The sequence below is a fragment of the Pituophis catenifer genome, unplaced genomic scaffold, assembly GCF_029215685.1.
Source record: "Pituophis catenifer annectens isolate HBS135680 unplaced genomic scaffold, rPitCat1.0.hap2 SCAF_2, whole genome shotgun sequence".
Lineage (NCBI taxonomy): Eukaryota > Metazoa > Chordata > Lepidosauria > Squamata > Colubridae > Pituophis > Pituophis catenifer.
Window position 1 is genome coordinate 265,581,508 of NW_027256882.1, and position 16,219 is coordinate 265,597,726.

Below are 16,219 nucleotides of genomic sequence, written 5' to 3' on the forward strand. Positions count from 1 at the left end.
GCCCGTCGTGACGTACTTACGCCTTCGCCCGCTAACCTCTCAAGCGGCCAATGGGAACGCAGCCCGCGCGGATTTGGACGCCAGAGGACGTCCTCGAGTGTTCGGAGCTCCCCGTGAGGCGAAAAGGGGCAGAAGGAAGGAGCGGAGCTATCGCTATGGTAATGTCGGATGGGAGGCGGTGCGTCTCCGGGTAGAAGGCTTAGACTTAGAATAACTTTTGTCACTTTAAACGTACACTAATCGGCATATATTAAAATGAAATTTACCGGTAGTTGCATACAGCTCTCAGGGTCGCCACCTCCAATATAGAGCAACGGTAAAGCGGCACGAACGCCTCCGTCCGTTTCAACAACGGACTGCAACAGAATGAGAAACGGCTGTCTGTCCGGGAAGGTTAGGGGTTAGAGTTAGGGGAACGTGTGGTGTCCCAGATGTTGTTAAACAACATCTGGCAGCCCTGGTCATTTGGGATGAGGCTGCGGGGAAGCTTATGATTCAGCCCCTAGGTTCTTAATCCCTGCTCTAAAGAACTGCAGTAGTATTGCTTATAATTAGTTATATTTTTCTTTGTAATATCTTCTTTAGCGCGTTTTTTGTACCTGGGTTTTTTATTTTTTCTTAAAAAAAACCCCACTTGTTATAAAGTAAAATATATATTTAGGTATCAACTGTTGATGTGTACACAGGTTTTGCTTAAGCTGTTTTATGTCCTGCTTTTAGTTACAATTTATTTATTTAGTCAGTCAGTCAGTCAGTCAAGCACGTATTAGATAATATATATAACTATAAACATGATTTGGATACATGAAATGAATACAAATAAAGGGAACATTAGGGCAGATTTTGTAGGCACGCTGGTGCACTTATGCACGCCCCTTACAGACCTCTTAGGAATGGGGTGAGGTCAACAGTAGACAGTCTTAGGTTAAAATTTTGGGGATGAAACCACAGAGTCAGGTAGTGCATGTATGTATGTATGTATGTATGTATGTATGTATGTATGTAAGCAATAAATACAAATAATACCATTCCTAGGCTGAGAAACTTGCCAAGAACTTTTCTTCAGATAAGGAAGATGTGCCAAGACCAGCTAGCATGTTACTAGATTCAGAAAATCCCAAAGAACAACTCATAGAAGAATGTGAAGAAATATGGAAACAAGTGGAGGAGGTAATAGGCAATAATTGCATGTATTTATGAGATAAGTGAAGCTATGCATCTGAATATTTGCTGTTAATTTCCTTGTTTCCTACTCAGCCTAAGCAGAAAGATGAACTTTACTATCATTACAGAAAATCATTAACTTTAAGATACAAAGAAACATTCCCAAAAAACCTTTTGGAAAAACCAAAGTGTTAGTTCTCACATTATTTTTAACATAATGGCATGGGATAAATTATAAATAGAGGTGGATTGTAGCTTAAAGTTATTTTAATATTAGGAATATTTTTAAAACTATAAGCATTACGTAAAATAAATCAATTTATTTACTAAATACTTAGACATGATTAATCTAAAAATGTTTTGTGTTTAATCTCTATAAGAGATAAATCATCAGTCAAACAGATCTGTATCTTTAATAAACTTTTTAAGTGGAATTAAGAATATGCTTTATTACTATAAGCTTACATTTAATTTTTTTATATCTTTTTGTCCTTTGAAGTGCCATACTAAATTATCTCTTCAAAGTGTTGAAACTCTTCCAGTTTCAGATCTCAAGGTAAGAGTAAAGTCTCAGATGTTTCCTAAACTATGAAACATTGTCAGAAGGCTAATTGGGGAGATGGGATTTCTGATACTCAAGAATGTCAGAAAGTAGGGCAATAGGGATTGAATTTACCATTGATGCAAATTCGTAAATTACTGTGGAAATTTTGCAAAATTTGTTTCTTTGGTTAAAATGGAACTTGACAGTATAATACATTGACAGCATGGTATGATAGTGAAAGTGTTGGATTACCAGCAGGAAATTTTGGTTCATTGTCATCCACAAAATATTGTGTGACTTAGGACTCTTATAGCCCAACCTACTTTATAAGGTGGTTGTCATGAGAAAAAAGCAAAAAGAGTACTATCTAATCTAATTCTAGGATTCTGATTCTGCTAAGTTCCAAGCATCATATTAATATGCTGAAATTGTAGTTTAGCAATACATGAAGGGCTGTAAAGTTTATGCAAGTATATTTTAACTTTGTTCTGAGAACATAGATTTTGCCTGAACATGAATACTATGGGGGAAATTATGATTCTCAGTCTCATATTTCAAGTGGGGTAGTTTTGAAACTTTATTTCAAGCATTGTATATAAAAATATACAATCAGAATTGTTTGATAAAAAGATGGGTGATCTACAAATTTCATAAATAAATAAAAATAAATACATATTGAGATAATGTTTAAATTTTGCCATGTTTGACAGCTTTCGTTGTTAACAAAACGATTCAAGGCTCTGTCAGCTGAATTTAACCAATGGCAGAAAAGAGAGCCAGAAAGTAAGTTTTTTTTTAATTTGGATTGAATACAAAGTCATAACACCTGAAGTATAGAATATACATTTGTACCTTCTATAGAATATATAATAATTGTACTACATTAGTGCCACAGCTTTTATCTGTTGTATCATATGTTGGCCAATATTAATAAAAATTATAGATTTATTCTGTTGTTTTGTTCAACTGTTTTTGCATAAATATAAATACATAAATTCATATTTAACTGAATAACTATTGTATGTACTAGTAGGTACTAATGTAACAAGAAGTTATTGATTCAATCAGAGTAATAATATTTTGGTAGAATTGTTAAGACATCAGAGTAGAAATCAAGAGTTTTAGGCCTGCTTTAGGCACAAAGCCAGCTGGGTGACTTTAGGCCAGTCACCCTCTCTCCTGCTTATGAAGCAGGCAATGGCAAGCCACTTCCAAAAAAAATCTTTTTAAGAAAACCACAATAACTACAGGCAATCTCAGGAGTCAACAATGACTGGATGGATGCATGGTTGGTTGGACAGGTAGACAGACACATAAATAAATTTCAAAAACATTTTAAAAATCTGACATATTCTCTTTTTCAGTAATTACTACAAATCCAGATGTCCTGGTAGAATTAGGAAAAGAACAGGTATGTATGTTAATGAGATGGCTGTAACTTTGTAAAATTATAATTTTAGGAGTAATTGTAGGAATCTATGGCTAAGTTTCGCTAAGAAGCAGTCCACTATGGACACTTGTTTAAACAAATATGCTATATATTATGAGATGTGGTAAAAAATATCAATTAGAATTAAGTAATTGTAGTGTGTTAAGATGGATCTAGAAAATTTTGATCATCTTAATATAGGATTGTAGATAAAGTCCAACATATGGAAGGCAGCAGGTTAAGAAATTGTAATTATGATTAAAGTCAGGATGTTGAATTTGAAATAAAATTCTAATTTTTGCTGCCCACCTGAAGCAACTATTTACATTGCTCACTAGGGTGTCATATGAGAAACATTGCAGCGATATTATGTCTGCAGAGTTACTTGTACAACAATTTTAAATCCCTGCTATCTTTTCACTGTGCTGGGCAATTAGTTGTTAATCCACAATAAAGATTCTAAGGTCACTGACCTGTTTCTTTGAGTCTTCTCCAAGATAAGTTGAAAGTTGAGCTAAAACTGAAATGTGTGTTTATGTTTGTGTGTGTGTGTGAGAGAGAGAGAGTGAGTGAGTGAGTGTGACTCACCGCTGCCTTGCTCAGAGAAACCTGAGCAAGGCAGTGGCAGTGGCAGTAGCAACAATCAAGCTGGTCAACTGCTGGCCACTCAACATATCTGTTCTGAAAGTAAAGCTTGGTGCTGCTCATGATTTGTCAGTTCAAATACCTAAAAGAGATTGTATCCCACCTAGTCTCAGCAAGCCAAGTTAGCCCATTGTTCTTGAATAAAGTCCAATAATTAGCACCTCTAGGTTAGTTGACATGGCATTCATCTTATAAAGAAGCCCCAGGAGTAGATGGAATATAGACCGCAGACTTGCTCTTCAGTCAATATCTCTACCTTCCACGCCCATTATGTCCATTACCTGTTACAGTTATTATGATGGTTCTGCTGCCTCTCAGTCCCTCATTCAGGAAATAACAGAAAGAGCTGGCTATGATTTCATTATGTTATTGTTCACTGTTTCATTTGGCTATATGGATTCATAAAATAAAAATTACACAATATTTTATCCTGAATTAAATCAGATTATTTACATTAAAAAGTCAATAATGTATCCCAGAATACCGGACAGAAATCATTTTTAAAAAGCATCCTTTCTCTGTATGGATGTAATTTCTTCCATTTTCAATTTAGAATTCAATTTAGAATACAATTCTTTTCTTTTTAGTTGCAGAAATTAGACCACGAACTTGAAATGGTGCTATCAACAGTTAATGCAAAGAACAAAAAACTAAAGGAAGATTTTATAAGGTATAGATTGTGCTGAAACTGTTTTGCAATTCTGAAAAATCTGAACTAGCTATTTATGCTTCTCACATTATCTTCAAAGGGAACAGAAATGGTTGGAGGAGCAGGAACAGCTTATAGAATGTCTCAACCAAACAGCAGAAAGAATGAGCAATCATGTAGTACATTTTTCTGAAAAAAGGTATTACAATTTAATTTAAGATAAAGCAAATTCTTTGGATAATTGAGTATTAACATCCATGTCATTAATACCTGACTCTGTTATTCAAACCCAAATTGGATCTAGAATTATGCTTTTGTCAAAGCATTTGCACCCTAATTTATAACCTTGGGTTATTCTCAAAATTTTTGATCCTAACATATCTTCATGAGTTATGATTGAGCACTCAGTTATTTGTTGGGCTATTTTTACAGTGTAATTCTGCTTTGATATTTGGACTTTCATCCTATTAATTTGAATGTAGAAAAGTTGATACAAATACATGCTGTTAATTATTGTTTTATTTAATTGCATTGTGATTTAGTTATTAAATTTCTAAGCTACCTATCTCTCTAATACAGCAATTCTGTGTTTTGTTATAAGCACGTTTATAAAATTATTACCGCTAATTATTTAGAAAGCTCATAAACCTTAATCTTTTTTTATATCTTAGAGCCTTTCAGGAACTGAAAGCTAAAATGCTGAAAATAAAAGCTTATAAGGAAGATATTTTGAATGCATTAGGAGATTTCCTTGATGAACATTTTCCACTTCCTGAAAATAGTGGAACTGCAAAAAAGAAAAGGGCAGGTTTATTTGCATTTCATATTAAAATCTTGGTTTTGATATTTATGGATTTATTTATTTATGACAGTCATATACCTTTTCAATTCCAATAGATCTGAAGTACTGCATATAATATTTTGACAATACAATAGTACAGTAGGTGGCGCCACATTCCTAATTTAACTCTTTATTCTACAGTATTCCCTAAAATCCTAAAGCGATTTTAACAATCTCATGGAAAATTGGGGGGAAAGGTGCCACTTCTGAATGCAAGCTATTCCAACAGGTGGGACCTCCTATAGAGAATGCCCCCTTCTGTTGTACATCTTAATTGGGAGGGAACCTCATTAATCACTATGCATGCAATAGATTTGCAGATTCTACACAAAACATGCCATCTCAAAGATACTAAGATACTATATGGCTTCAAGCTACATAGACTTTATGGTGATAACCAGCAGCTTGAATTGCATCTAGACATAGTGGTAACCAGTGCAGCTCCCACTATAATAATAATAATAATAATAATAATAATAATAATAATAATAATAATAATAATAATAATAAATTATTATTATTATTATTATTATTATTTTATTTCTATACCGCCCTTCTCCCGAAGGACTCAGGGCGGTGTACAGCCAATTTAAAAACACAGGACACAACAATGATTAAAAATTAAAATAATTAAATTTGGCCAATTTAAAACCCCAAAAATTAAAATACCCCAATTTAAAATTATTATATTGATAGCCCTGCCTGGCGGAACAACAGGGTCTTCAGTACGCAGCGAAACACCCGGAGGTCGGAGATCTTACGTATTTCCGGGGGCAGTTCATTCCACAGGGCTGGGGCTCCCACAGAGAAGGCCCTCCCCCTGGGTGTCGCCAGCCAACATAACTTGGCTGATGGCACCCTGAGGAGACCCTCTCTGTGGGAACGGACTGGTCGGTGGGAGGCTATTGGTGGCAGAAGACGGTCTCGAACATCTACTATGTTAATGTTATATATCAATAGTGAGTCTTACAGGCTATCAAAATGGGTAGCCAAGTTAGCACCATTTGTCATTAGGAAAGTGTGTTGTAGATTCAGAGGTTTGTCACAGAACTCAGCAAATTTCTATTCAAACCCAGCTGGCTTAAGTCTGATATGCATCGACTCTGAGAATCTATTTCAGAGGTAGTTAGGGTAGAAACAAATTTCTATAATATTCTGAGAGGTTGATAACCTTTCAATTTTTGCTTTTTAAAGAGCATAGTTTTCTTTTGTAACCTATTATCTGACTGATAGAAAACTAGGTAAATGTACCATATATTTTCTTTGACAGGCATGCTATGTGTGTGTGTGTGTGTGTGTGTGTGTGTGTGTGTGTGTGTATAAAATAAAACATCCACATATACTATAGAAGTCTTAAATATTAAATATTCATGGGGGAAAAGCCATGACAGTGCACAGAGTCTATTTCCCAATCCATTAATTTTGGCAAGACTACCAGTACATTTTAAAATAATTATAATAAATAAAAGCTTAAAGCTGACATTCAAAATTGCCTTGTATGCTAAAAGCTGGTATTGTCAAGGATTCCTCCTTGGATAAGATATATCTTCAAATACCATGAATCTGGACCAGACTGTACCTGTGCAATCTTTGTAGCTGAAGCCACATCAAATTTTGACAACAGAACAACTCAAATTTGGAGTTGGAAAGAAAAGAGATAGATGAATGTTTAAATGGGGACAATGGTTTTATCTGTCTTTCTATTGGCCAACAGAATACAGAAGCAGCATACAGATTTCACAGCATGTGATCTAGGATCTCTTTGTATTGAATCTTTGAATCCCAGCTCTTCAGACCTGAAAGTGAAGCAAAGTAGCTATGTATACATATGCATGCAGACACAACCAAGGACGATTAGTTATATTAACTATTTCCATGTATTGCAAAGCACATCTTTTAAATATTTTGTATAATATAAGTTATGTGACCATATGAAAAAGGATATCTTTTCTTCATATCAAGAGCCTTGATAGTACAGGGGTTTAGTGCACCCTGTAATTAACACAGCTGCCTGCAATTTCTGCTGGTTCGAATCTCTCCAAGGCTCAAGGTTGACTCAGCCTTCCATCCTTTCTAAGGTAGGTGAAATGAGGACCCAGTTTGTGGGGGCAATAAGCTGACTTTGTATAAAATATACAAAAGAATGAAGGCTATTGCTTAACGCATTGTAAGCCGCCCTGAGTCTCCGGAGAAGGGCGGCATATAAATCAAAATAAAATAAAATAAAAATAAATAAATACAATATTCCTTGAAATGTGGCACACATTCCCATTCACTTCTGGTAGTGTGTAGATAAATACAATTTTAAGTCTAAAGGTAGACAAATGCATTCTAAACATAAATTCATAACTATAATTGTAATGCTGTTTTTCTTTCTAAGCATGCACCTCACTTATAAAAACATCTTTTACTTTATTTAGCATTCATCAGAAGAGGAAGATGTGCAGCTCATATCATTACATGAAATTTTAGAGGTAAGAAAGTTAGACTATGTTGATTAACAGTGCTGGTAACTACAGTCCAACATAGCTGAATTCCAAATTAATGATTACTGTCTTAAAATGTTGAGTTTTTGTATCCAAAACTTATGGAATCTCAATTCCATGCTTCCTTATCATTTCTTTTCATTTCAAACAGTGATAGGCAACTTGTTTTTCATACTTACTAGTATATTCATAGACATCTTGTTTGTTGCTCATTGATGCTTTTCAGGCATAAATGTGTTTCAACTGAAAATAATAAATAATACAGTACTGTATGTACTACTGCATATAGTCTATTTGAAGTAAATTTTATTAAATTTAGTTCCAGTTGAAAATGGGATTGAATTCGGAAACATAGTAGCTAAACTGAAGCTTTACTTCAGACCCAATTTAGAGATACATCTTTTTACATTTTTATCATTCATTATCTATTCTTTCAAGCTAAAATGCTTACCAATAGTGACTGCTCATTCAGCAACCGTTCAAAGTTACAGCACTGAAATAGGAGATTTACAGCTGGTCCTTCAAGTTGCAGTCACTGCATCATCCCCCTGGTAGTGTGGTCATGATTTGGGCGGTTGGCAAATTGTGCATATTTACAATGGTCACAATGTCTTACATTCACATGATCACCATTTGCAACTTTTATAGACAGCTTCCAATAAAGTCAGTGGGGGTGCTTGCAGGAAGTTGCAAGTTTTGATCACATGATCAAAATGTGCTTAACAACTGGTTGATTTACTTAACTGTGACTGGAAATGTGTTGTTTCAATTCATGACCACATTGCTTAGCAACAGAGTTGTCAGCTCCAATTGCTGTAAGTGAAGACTATCTGTAGAGCTGTTCTAATAAAGTAGCTTTAGGCCTACTCAGTATCCTTTTCTTAGTCTAATTTACTTTACTGACATTCCACTTGCTAAGCTAGGAAGAATCAAGCTACATTATGGTTAGTTTGATGTGCAAATCAGATCTAAGACTCAAAGTTAATGGATTATCCAGGTTAATTGTGATTTGGTCTTAAAGCTGGCTATTTAGAATTGGAAATTATGTATAAGGTCAATCATCAGGGATTAATTCAGTCTGATAAGAAATGATGGACTGAAAACATTCAAAATATAGTAAGAAATGTAAAACGGCTTTCATTCTATACAACATAAATTGGAAAATATTTCATTCAAATGACAGTTACTGTTTTTGAAATTTTTCATCTCAATCTCATCATATTGTGAGGACTAAAATCTGACATATTGCAATGCATTCTCTTTCCAGAATCTCATCAATAAACTGGTAAACACTCCACATGATCCATATATAACAATCAGTGAATCATTTTGGTCACCTTACCTTGAGCTTCTGCTGAGATACGGGATTGCATTGAGACACCCGGAAGATCCAAACAAGATACGTCTGGAGAATTTTCACCAATAGCAAGATATTTTAAGATGAAGGTTATTCAGCAGAACAGACTTAACTAAAAAAACTAATCTGAGAAGATAATATTAAATAGAAATACTTCATGTTTTTCAGGCAGAATCCTACAATATTTTTGTAAAGGAGCATCTACAGAACCATTTTTTAAAAGTTTGTGATTGTCACAATTCCTTTTTATGTTTTACTAATGTTAGTAAATTATGCTTGTATTCTAAAAACTATTGGCTTTGTTAAGAGATCAGATTAAAGGATTATTTTAGACAAGTGGTTTGACTAGCTTTCCTATTCTATCATCAGATGTCAAACTTGAGCATCTGTTCAAAAGAAATGAAATGGGAGGAATAAAACTTGTTGACTTCTAAATGACATTAGGCATGATTCAGTAAGAAAATATATGAAAGAAAGATGAGGTATCATTAAAATTAACATTAAAATTCAGATCTGAAAAATATCTGCCTTCATGCTGGTATCATTAGCCAACTTTTTCACCCATTGGTAATGTATTTAAAAAAACATTTATAATGGAAAATGTAATAGAATACAGGTAGTCCTCGAGTTATGACCACAATTGATCCCCAAGTTTCTGGTGGAAGGCAGGGCAGTTTTTAAGTGAGTTTTGCCCCAATTTACAACATATTTGCTGTAGTTAAGTGAATCACTGCAATTGTTAAGTCAATCATGTCATTAAGCAAATTTGGCGTCCCCCATTGACTTTGCTTGTCAAAAGCTGGCCGGGAAGGTTACATATGCTAATTGCATGACTCCTGGACAGTACAACTGTCAAATACATGCAGGTTGCCAAGGCCCCAGATTTTGATCATGTGACTATGGGGAAAGTGTGAGTCTAAGTGTGAAAACCAGTCATAAGTCACTTTTTTCGGTGTTGCTGTAACCTTGAACAGTCATTAAACAAATGATTGTCATTTACAATCTACAAATACTAATATCGAAAGAAGTGTTTCTCAACCTCAGCAATTTTTAGATGGACTTCAACTTCTCAAATTCCCCAGCCAGCCATGATGGCTAGGGAATTCTGGGAGTTGAAGTCCACATCTTAATGTTGATAAGGTTGAGAAACACTGACCTAAATTGCCTGAGAGAAAAGAATGTTTTAAAAATACACAATATGTCTTTTACAGATATTGTAGTCCATTCACAGTAGAGAATTTAAAAAGCCAAGATGGTGGCCGTAATCAAAGACACCAGCCTGACCTTTATTTACTCTCATCTACACATGCTTCTAGTTTAGCCCTCAAAAGATCATGACAAGCAAGCGTCTCAGCAGAAATTCTTGAAGTTCTGAATTAGGCCATCCCCAAATCTAATTTTGTAGTCAATGCACATATCTCTTCTGATAAACAGTCAGCAACAATAGTGCAAAATAGGAATTGGTATAAACTAAGATGGAAAATCAGAAGGTAAACAATATATAGTATTTAATATATGTGAGTAAGCAAGGATATAATGTCATTTTAGGTGTAACTCATGAGAGCATTGCTGCTTTTCAACTGGTTTAAGGCTTGATCACTTAAAGATATTCCTACCGGTATTAATATGTAGTGCAGCAAATTATATAGTCCCCATTTCCATAGAATATTACTTTATTGTCTTTATATTCTATATTATATTTGAAGTAATATTTCATGCATTGTGTATACTTGTTAAAAGTCTTGCAATAAAATATCACACTCCAGTCCAGGTAGTTCTCAATAGGTAATGTATCTCAATACCGTAGAGTCCTTTTTCTTTCAAGCAGCCCATGTTATAAAGGCCACACAATTCAAGAAAGCTCTAACATTAAAGTGGGGTCTTGGAATTTATTAGGTTCTGGTTATTTAAAAAAAGATGTTTTAGTCCGTAATGCATTAAACTTTTAAAACTACTTTCCATCAACTTACGTCTCTGATGCTTGTTATGCGATATTGATCAGATTACCATCAGTAGCAGCTGCTAGGAGGTTAATCACAGCTCCAAGTCACCCAAGGTAGCCGAAACATTAGCTAAAATAGCCAAGCCCAGCACTCTTCAGATGCATAAAACACTATAACAAAACTTGGCTGTTGACTGGTTTCTGAACAAAATACACATTTCAGCTCCGGGTGGATTGGATTTGAACCTTTATGAATGAGCATTTCCCCAAATAATCCTTTTTAGAAAGGATTTTTAGAAAGCCTACCTTTTTATAAAGTCTATCTGCAGCTACCACATATCCATCTGATGTCAGGGTCAAGCTGTACTGACCTCCCTTTTGAGCTAATTTTAGTATCCCATCTAAAATCTTTAAAATGTCACTTCTGTGAATAGTCACTTCTGTGAATTTAATTGCTTATACTGATTCTAATTGCCTTGCTAAATTGGAGTTTATAAACCAGTGCAGGGGTATCAAACTGGCAGCCCGCAGGCCAGATGTGTCACATGTGGACCACGCCCACCCAGCTCCGCGGATGGGAAAATGTCATGAAACATCAGATGACGGCAATGTGACGCAGCGAGGTTGACACCCATGAGTTAGAGCATGTGATTGACACAGGTAAAGAATTATAATTTGAAGCCACCAGATAGATTTTTGATTTGTGTAAATGAAACGATAAATGAACTGATTAAAACTTCAGCATGATTACTGAACAGGGAAGACTTATCTTTCAATCATCAACTATGGCAAGGAGGATTATTACCTTAAGAATATTACCTGTGTGCCATAACTCCATTTATTTTTTCATCTCTATAGTTTCATACATTAATTTGAATCCTTTTAGTGGTAAAACTCTTATTTCTGCAATTGATCAGATCATTACTTTGCGTTTTGTTACTGAAACCTTCTAATCTCAGATAACTTTAGCATTCTGTCTTAGTTCAAATTGTTTCCAGATTAAACAAATAACATTCCAAGGAACCTCGGCAGGCAGATCTACCCATAATTATAATCAGCCATAGTTCCAGAAACTCCTTTGTTTATAAAACTTTTCAAATTCTGTATTTTACAAAATATATTATGTCAAATGAAATTTAATCTGGCCTTCTCTTTCTGGCAAAGAATACAATTTGCAGGTGCTTCCAAATGAGCTTTAAGATTACAGCAAGCCAAGAAAAATGTAATTTTGGTGGTATTTCTATTGTAATTTAGCACTCATTTAAAGAGTTCTGGAAGCTGTTTCTTGCAGACATACTTTAAATGCAAATTAATCTAGATGACTGTTTTGAGATTCTTGATATATATGAGCAGCAACTTGAGACCTTTACTATTTATAATAAATCATTTCCTTTTCAATCAGTTCCTCATGTTTCTCCAATGTTATAATATCCTTTCTTTTGCTAAAAGAACACAGGGGAATTCTGGCTGGTTGGCAAGGAGTTAAGCTGCTAGCCATTTGGTGAAAAGATCATCCAGCAGTGTCACTGCCAAAATTCTAAATAAGTCACAAAATTATTCACGTTCAGAAAAACAATCCCCATGAATTGATACTTAATGGGACACTTATTTTTTCCCCTTAGCTTCTAATTTCTTCAGCACTACCTGCTTTCTGTTGTGGCTTTTGTGTAATTTCTGAAATCTGTATCGCTAAATTGTTTCATTATCACCATGTATTCAGTGTATGTTATGAATGCAAATCTATTTATCCTGGTTCCTTTTGTGAATATGTAACTGAATGCTCTTGAGAAAACAAAACCCATTGACTAAAGCCCAGTATTGCTGGCCAGGGAATTCTGGGAGTTGAAGCCCAAACCTCTTAAGGTTGCCAAGGTTGAGAAATACTGGCTAAGCCTACAGGGATGGGAGAGGGACATCAGCTAGCTTTTTAAACAGCTGTGTGCCAATGATTCAATTCCAATTTGAAACTGAAGTTTGATTTATATCATTACAATAAATCCTTTAATGGACTAATAGGCAGAAGAGATGTCCATTAAACCAGAAACTCAGTCTTTCAAAACTACTTGTTAGGGAATGGTTATTGCCTAACTAGTTGGGTTGGCAATATACATAAACCATCAATGCATGTTTGCACTGCAGTCAAAATGTAATGTATAGCTTTAAGACTAATGCTGTATTGCATCATACTGTATTTTGATTGGCTAGCTGTGTAGCCAATGTACTTAAGAGGAAGCTTGAATCATGGCTTTTTTTTCTTATTACATTATTATTGCTACCTCTGCTCCTCTCTGCCTGTTCTCTCTGCATGATCACCGATTGATCATTGCTACTTGTTGTTTTCTACTGTTTTACTGATTGTTTTACTGCTGTACTTGTTCCTGTTTGCAGCTCCAAAAAGAATTTTTATTCCATATGACTACAACAACTGGTAAGAAGACTTTGTTCTTGGAATATCCCTGGATTGACAATTTAACTATCTTTATCTGTGTATGATCTGGATTGTTTATTGGACTTTGCTTTACTTTTTCCTAAAAGTAAAAGAATATCACAACTCAGTGTGTCTGTGTATTGACAGTGCTTAGTCACAATCACTCTCAGCTGTTTCTCATGTGCACAATCTTGCTACTCAAGGGTTACTCTGCGCATATTCCTTAACACTACTGGAGCTCAATACCTGAGTCGTTTTTCTTTCATCTTTGTCTGAGTATAATTGCAGCTCATTTCTTCATATCATCAAACTTGGACAGCATTCAAGGATACAAACTGATTCCTTGATCCCCCGGTTCCCCCTTATAAGTCCCTCAGCTTTAAAAGATTGAATCCCACCAGATACTCCAGAAGTTGAAGACATTATAAGATGTTCAGGAAACCAATAGAATTACATTCTGCCCCCCTGCCACACACACACCCATCCTCTGCCCTGCAGACAGTACAGGTCACTAAGATGATAAAGCAGTTTCTATATTATTTCTTGGCTGGAAATCAAGCTGAAGCAGGTCCAGAAAATCACGACCATTCATATTTGGAAACAAACAGCTACTTTCTTGATCACTTTCCTCAAAAAAATAGAACATTTGAAATTGGGCTAAAATTGTACAGTTGATCACCATCCTTAACCAGGGGGCAATCACATTCTTGGGTAATTTAGCAGTATACCAAGGAACCAATAAGTTTAAAAAAAAAAATCAAATCAATTTGCAAATTTGATATTATAAGCCTTCAGATGTAATAAATTCTGTGACTACAGAATTTATTATTTATTCAATGAGTTTCTATTCTACTTTTCATGGCAGCACAGAAAAGCAATATCAATAACATAGTGTAGTGCAGAGTTCCCCAATGTTTTCATCTTTGCAGACTGGGGGGAGAGGGGATGGTTCCACACGAGGGGCCAGCAAGCGTGAGCTCATGCACACTCCTCCATTTGCGAGAGTGGCATGACACGCACCTGCCACTCACGCAAATGGAGCATGCGCACATGCACTCGCCCACAGCTTGTACATGTGAGGATTCGTGTGCGTGCTTGCTGGCTGTTTGTGCAGCCGGGTTGCTATCCCCTCACTGCCCACTAGTGGCCCCACAGGTAGGGGACCCCCGGTGTAATGTATAATAAACAGAAACCAACATTGCAAATGGCATCAAAAGCTAGTAACCACATAGGAATTTACACTAGGAATTTCCATATGGAGAGAGATAAATCAGGTTTAGTATAGTAACATTGCCTGAAATAGTAATCTACAAAGTAAAAATCATAATATACAGTAGCAACCAAGCTATTACATCTGGCTTTTAAATTATGTTTTATCTGGAAACTTGTTTTTCCTTTTTCTTTATCTCTTTTTTGTGTTTTTGGCAAATTGAATAAATTACACAAAGTAACCTGAATCATACTATTATGGTATAAACACTTTTTAAAAAATTGTTTAGATCAAAGATTCACTTCATAGTATGCCATCCATATAGCTTTGGAAAGGCTCGTTCAGTCAAGTCAGTAGCTTCCTAATCATGTTTAGCATTAAACAAGTTGTTGTCACTAGCTTTGTTCAGCATGATAATTTCGTCTTTGTTTCTTATTTATGTATTAATGGGGTTAGAAATTACATTAAAAAGGAGCAAAACATTTTCCAATATGCACATTAATTAATTATTAATTTAAAATGAAGATTTTAAAAAAGTAATCATCAAGATTGTTTTTAAAAATGTTGAAAAAGAACTGCATATGTGAAGGGAGTTCAAAAGAGAAAGATGGATTAATTAATAGATTAGCCAAAAATAGCCTTTCCATTACATCCAGCCCTAGTATTCTAATCAGATAAAGTTTATGGGTTACATTTATTGAACACCTGGTCTATTGATTTATATTTTCAAGTTTATTGCAAAACAACACTATCTGTTCATTGTTATGTTTAATTTTTTGAATAGCCTCATTAGATTTTAAAAAGGGATGGGTCTGTAAATAATTTTGCAACAATAATAACAAAAGTTGACTGATTTTCTGGGCTCAGTTTGTAAATGAGCAACTGCCCATTATTTTTCTTCTATTACTATGTTTAATTAACAAAGATGATTAGGGGACTGGAGGCTAAAACATATAAAGAACGGTTGCAGGAATTGGGTATGTCTAGTAGAGACATGATAGCAGTGTCCAATATCTCAGGGGCTGCCACAAAGGAGAGGGAGTGAAGCTATTCTCCAAAGCACCTGAGAGTAGGACAAGAAGCAATAGGTGGAAACTAATCAAGGAGAGAAGCAACTTAGAACTAAGGAGAAATTTCCTGACAGTTAGAACAATTAATCAGTGGAACAACTTGCCTCCAGAAGTTGTGAATGCTCCAACACTGGACGTTTTTAAGAAGATGTTGGATAACCATTTGTCTGAAGTGGTGTAGGGTTTCCTGCTAAGCGTGGGGTTGGACTAGAAGACCTCCAACTCTGTTATTCTATTCTAACCATTTCATGCATCTAAAAAGTTGGTCCCTCATCCATAAAAACCCATAAAATAATATATTTTAATAATATACAGTATGTAGCAACAAATGTATATTTAATGCATTCCACACTTGGTAGGAATATGGAACACTTTTCAGTTCCACGATGGAAGTATTTTACTTTTATTAAAAAAAAATGCAGGGAAGATTTTTCTGTGTTCTGCATTCATGCAG

At 35.1% G+C, this 16,219-nt stretch overlaps 1 protein-coding gene across 1 annotated transcript; it reads left to right on the forward strand.

The window, feature by feature from the left end:
* Positions 1-50: 50 nt before the first annotated feature.
* On the forward strand, positions 51-9,276 carry CENPK (centromere protein K). Its single transcript, XM_070935856.1, has 10 exons — positions 51-158; positions 1,036-1,170; positions 1,664-1,720; positions 2,419-2,491; positions 3,073-3,119; positions 4,370-4,452; positions 4,532-4,630; positions 5,103-5,235; positions 7,693-7,746; positions 9,026-9,276. The coding sequence occupies exons 1-10, from the start codon at positions 51-53 to the stop codon at positions 9,182-9,184; spliced, it is 948 nt and encodes a 315-aa protein (XP_070791957.1). The 3' UTR covers positions 9,185-9,276.
* Positions 9,277-16,219: the final 6,943 nt, after the last annotated feature.